The sequence below is a fragment of the Athene cunicularia genome (assembly GCF_003259725.1).
Source record: "Athene cunicularia isolate RWA chromosome 7 unlocalized genomic scaffold, athCun1 chr7_part1, whole genome shotgun sequence".
Taxonomy (NCBI): domain Eukaryota; kingdom Metazoa; phylum Chordata; class Aves; order Strigiformes; family Strigidae; genus Athene; species Athene cunicularia.
In genome coordinates this window covers 13,312,270-13,317,656 of record NW_020799107.1, presented here as the reverse complement: position 1 = coordinate 13,317,656, position 5,387 = coordinate 13,312,270, and the positions used below count along the sequence as shown (strand labels likewise).

At 43.9% G+C, this 5,387-nt stretch overlaps 1 protein-coding gene across 8 annotated transcripts in view; it reads left to right on the top strand.

Annotated features, from left to right (window-relative positions):
• The first annotated feature begins 6 nt into the window (after positions 1-6).
• The window catches only part of HNRNPA3 (heterogeneous nuclear ribonucleoprotein A3), a 17,506-nt gene continuing 12,125 nt past the window's right edge, over positions 7-5,387 (top strand). For 6 of the 8 annotated variants that reach the window (XM_026852373.1, XM_026852372.1, XM_026852374.1 and 3 more), the window contains exons 1-3: positions 7-122; positions 3,740-3,851; positions 4,321-4,344. In XM_026852373.1, coding sequence (XP_026708174.1) covers positions 3,786-3,851; positions 4,321-4,344 — 90 coding nt within the window. In that variant the 5' untranslated portion in view covers positions 7-122; positions 3,740-3,785. The remainder of the gene's footprint in view (positions 123-3,739; positions 3,852-4,320; positions 4,345-5,387) is intronic. The other 2 variants (XM_026852376.1, XM_026852378.1) reach the window with 2 other exon arrangements.

The window sequence follows — 5,387 nt, the reverse complement described above, 5'->3', positions numbered from 1 at the left end:
CCCCGCCGCGCGGTGCCCGAGCCCGCCTCCCCCACCACGTGACCCCGCCTCCGCCCTCCCCCTCCTCTTCCTCTCGGCTCCATATTGGTACTGAAGGAGGCGAGTCTGGTCACAAAATGGAGGTAACTGCCCGCCGCGCGGAGGGAGCGGGGCTCGCTAGGCTGAGCTGAGGCGAGGGTGGAAGGGGAGGTGGAGCGGCCGCCCCCCCGCCCCCCGCGGAGGTAGAGCTGCTTTAACCGACCGCCAGAGCCCCCGGGCGGGAAGGGGGAGCGCTGGGCGCAGTGGGCTGGAAGGCGGGGTGGGGGGGCACGTAATGGTGCCCCTCGCGGTCCCCGGGGCCGTCCCGCAGCGGCCGCCGCCTCCTTGTTGCGTTTCTGCCGCGCTCTGGAGCCGTTCTTCCCTGCGACATGGCGCATTAGCCCGCAATGGCGGCCGCTGGGAGGAAGAGGGAGGGTGCGGGAGAGGCTGCGCTTCCGCCCTGCGGCCCCTCGGGCACAGCGACTGTGGCCGCCATTTCGCTGCGCTCCAGAGCGTGGGTGGGGGAGGCCTGGCCCTCGGCTTGAGATAAGGCCGGGAGTAGCGGAGTCCCCATCTTATTCTGCGCGATGCCGAAGCACTTAACTGCGTATTCGGGCGAGACTGGGGAGGCGGTTCTCGCATGTGCGTGTGTCATTGTTCTGTCCTTCCTGTGGCCTTCCACGTAAGCTACCCGGAGTAGTGCGCTAGGGGTATTCTTTTCCCGCTCATTTTTCTGGGAACAGACTTTTAAGGTATTAAGGTCGTTCAGTGTTGTACGCTGCGTCTTGCCGAGGAATGCTGGTACACGTTGCAGCACCTCCCTAACTTCCCTCCCGGCCCGCTACCCTCTTTTCTGAGGGGCGTTAGCACGTGTAGCGAGCTTTTGCTGCCCGGGGAGGTGAGGGAAAGCATCGTACAAAGCTCTCTGCGCTTCTCTTCCCTTTCTTCGCTCCCCCAACCACACATGCACAAGAGTCACGACATTGGGTGGGATGCTGCCATGATCCTGGTAGGCAACACGAAGAAGCAGTCTCGGCACAAACCTTGGTTCAAATTTTCCTCAACTTGAATGAAGTCGAGATCAAAGACAGGCTAGGGCACTCATCCACACTCTATCTGGAGGGAAATACTGTCACGATATCCCCCCACTGAGTTTCTTTACTCTCTCCTCAAAATCTAAGTTTTTGCTCAAGCATTTAAAGTATGGTGAGCAAAACTGGTGCAGGTTTTTTTGTGTGGTGGTTGTGTTTTTTGTTTTTTTTTATATTGACCCCCTTCATTGCAAGATGAAACCGTACAAAATTGAGGATAGAGGAATTAACAGGTCACAGTAGTTTCTGTTTCTACAGTAAAAGCAGAGAAGAAACTGAATCCCTTAGAAAAACAGCTAAAAATAACTAACATGTGAGCAATTTTTTTAGCTGTTTCAGGGTTGTTGGATAGTTTGACAACTGGGAGGGATGGTGAGTTCAAAGCATTTGAACATGCTTCAGTAAAGCTTGGAAACCCATCACATAAGTTATTAAGCTAATATCTTCTTGTTTTTTTTCCCAGCAGACATTCCTATTGGTGTTGAGAACAAACTGCCATTTAGAGCTGAAAATCTGGTTTTTGCTGCTTTAACTCTTAGGTTTGGCACGATATGCTATATGTACATTAGGTCCAACTCCAGCTATTTACAGGAAAGACCAGTACATCTCCATAGTATTCTGAAGGGACAGGTAAACTGCCATCATGGGAATGTCTCTTTTGCCTGTTGCCTTGTTGTCTCTCTAAGAGATGCAGTGGCATTATAAGTTCCTTTGAATAATGAGGCATCTTCTGGTGACTTTCTTCTCATCATAACAGATTTGTTTTGAGACTGCTTTCAGTTCTGTAGTTAACCTGCAGTATACAAGTGTTTCAATAGCAGTTTAACTGATGTTCTGAATATTTTTATTTAGATTTGAATAGAATTTTCTGTTGACGTTAAATATAAAAAAAGCTAATGTTGACAGCTTTTTAAAACAACTTTCTATGGAGCAAAGTAGGAATGGAGCTGAACAGGGCTGTGTTCCACTTCAGCTGATGATGTGCATTAGCAAAGACAACTCTTGACCGCCATGGCCTTCAGAAGCCATCATGGCAGAGACCATGCCTGAGAGCTTTATATTGGCCAGCATGGAGCCTCACTGGGAAAAGCAGTAGGTGACAAAATCAGATAGTAATGAAAAGTACGCAATCCCTTAAAGTATTTAAAGAGGCTTATCGCTTTCCTCCCTAACTATTACCAAATTTTGAATTTTGCCATACAGCTATTTTTTAAAAGCCCTGGAATTCTTAACATTCTGTTTCTTACCTTCTGTGACGGTAAGAAGGTAAGGAATTGAAAATCTCAGTATTTTAATGCCTCTTAAGTCAAACTGATGTTTGATTTAAAGGATTTGAAGAGAAGATTTAACATTTTGTGGAAAGAAACTGAAAGTAATACAAACACTTTGATATTGCTTCATAAAACCTTTACAATTGTTAATGCATTAAATCATGGTACTCATGATTTCACAGTTGAGTTTAAATTTGAGTCTAGATTTTAACATAGTAAATAATAATTTCCACTCTGAATAACAGTACATATTGGCCAGTAATAGAGATCGGCCTGCCTTTCCTTATGCAGTATTTCCAGGAATCAAAAACAACCCCACACAACCCAAACAAACAAACCCCCCACGAAAATATACCTGATTGTATAGTAAATATCAGTGATCTCAGCGGGCACAAATGTAGTTTTACAGAAGCATGTTATCTAGTTGACAGTGTTGTATTTTGGCTACTGTAATAAAGTTTCAAGAAACATCTGAAGTAGTGTTGAATTGTAGCCAAAGATAGTAATACAATATGATAAGTAACTTAATGATCTCAGAAAACTTGAAGTAATAAAGGCTAAAGGGAATTGGATTTCTTTGTTTGAATGCTTAGGTATGGATTCATTTACTGAGCTTATCTTGTGAAGTACTTGATTTTTGTAATGATATGTACATGACTTCCCAATTATTGTGACAAGTTGGGCATGTAAATGCAGAGTACAGGGTAGAAATAGCTCACTTGGAAGCAGAAGTAATGCAGATGACTAGTGCTACAGATTGCTGAGGATCAACTTAAAATTTCTGATGTTGCAAGAATAGAATCGGTAAAGGATTTTGCACTGGTGTTAGTGGAAAGTATTTTTCAGTACAAAAAACATTTAACACATCCTCTAGCATTTTAGTTCCAGGCTGCTGGATCACTGATTTACAATAGATTACACATAATTCTCATAAGTGGTATTTACAAAATGTTAAATGTTTGAGGTTTTTAAATCTACAGAAGTAGAATTTGATTTATGTAATGGGCTTGGCTATCAAAGGGGAATTTGCTTGCCCTGTACAAGTTGTATTCGTGATAGTTATGTAAGACAAAAATCAACAATAGGTTGTTTTCTGCAGATTTTAGCATTAGTCTGTATCTGGTTATTCCAACAGTTGTAAAAAGACCTTTATTAGGATAGCAGATGTTCCTTCTGCAGCTCTTAATTGTGAGCAAAACAAGAGTGAGGATTTTTACCCTTTTAAATACTTAGATTTTTTTTTTTCTAGTTTGACCCCTCTCTGTTTCCTCCTAAAGCCACGCCCGTGCGTTGCAGCCAGAGAAGGCCCTGCTTCACAGGTATTGGGGTAAGTACTGACTTATCCAACCTGTTTTCTAGGTTTCCTAGATCTAAAAGAAAGGCTGAGTTAGAGTACCCTTCCAAAATGGCTGCTCTTAAGGAAGAGAGAGATGTGGAAGACTACAAGAGGAAAGGAAGACGATCCTCACAGGTGAGAAGATTATTTTTTTTTTTTTAAAAAAAAGGTAGTTTTAAGGGGAAAAATATTTTTTTAAATCAACTTAACCATTTCTATCTGATGTATTAATAGCTTTTTTTCTACCTTCTTCATCCCCATATTAGCAGAGTAACTTTTAAATTGCAGTGTATTACCATTTTAAGGGGTGGGGTGTTAAACATAGTGGGAAAATTTTGCTTTTCTAGTTTTATGTTATAACAAAACTGATTAAATGTATGTTTGTGATTAAAGCAAGGTATGATTATTTTTTTTAAGAAATTGATGCATCCTCAGAGTATCAGCAGGAACTTGATATTCCTTCCTATCTTCAAAATCCTGTTTTTAGTGGGAATGAAGACAGGTTCTTTTTTTTTTTTTTTAATAAAAAATGGTTGCCTAATAGTCACTGCAAATTAAAGCGAGGCTGTACTAAGTAAAAATAACTGTTTTCTTTTGCTTCTAGCAGAAATACCGTAGACTGAATAAGGTGCGTAGTATAGAGAAGATGTTGGGGCTGTTCTGGGAGGATGGGAGCTAGTTACTTTGGGGTAGGGTGTGGAAATGGGAGGGGGGGGAAAAGTCTTGATATCCTTCAGAAAATAAGCTCAATTTTAAGATCAGCAAAGAGGGTATTAAATATGTTTATATAGCTTGTAACTGAGACATTTTCTGATTGCTTATTTTGATTTGTTTGCTTTCTAACGTTACTTTTCCAGTGTGCCTGAATGTTGTAGGTAGTTCAAACGAATTTTTTGGGGATTGATAACACGACTGCAATGTGGGAGGGCCTATACACTTGAATAGAGAGCAGATCTTGTTGAGTTGCATGTATCTGGGTAGCGTGTGGTTATTTTGTATTGAAGTATGGTGGGTAAAGTCCTTTTGGAGGAATGTTGCAACTGTCTCACTGCTTTGGACTTTGGATAGAATGTAACTGGTGTCGCTAGGCTGCCTGCTAAGATCAGCTCTTGCAGCTGACAAAAGTAGCTTGCCCTGGAATGTACTTAAAAGCTATTAAGTTTCTAGAGAAGGTGTTTCACAGAGAAGGTTGGTGGGGCCCCCGTTCCCTGTAAGCTTTCCCGTTTCGGCCGGCAGCCTGGGATTGGACTGCCTGCGGGACGGAGCAAGTCTCATTTTACAGCTTTAGCTGCAGATAATCGTAGGTGTGGTGCCAGGCATTCTGCGGACACTTGCTGGTGTTCATAGAGGTACGATGCACAGGAGGACTTAAAACGGTGCTTTCCGAGAAATACTGCAGCTTCAAAAGGCTGATTACTGAAAATCCCTGCCGTATGACAGTTAAGTTTATAGCAGACTCGGAGCAGAGGCAGTGTGTATCTGCGGCAGCTGATTGAAACGTCGGGATTTCTGCAGAGGTGCAGTCAGACAGCGCTGAGTAGGGGGTGTTAGGTGGGGCGTTGGGTTTTGGCGGCGAGGCAGGGTGATCGGAGGGAAGCCGCAGGCTTCCCCGCAGTGCCGGCCTCTCCCTGTCCGCCTGCGGGGCCGCCCGCTCCGGCCGGGCGCGGCCCC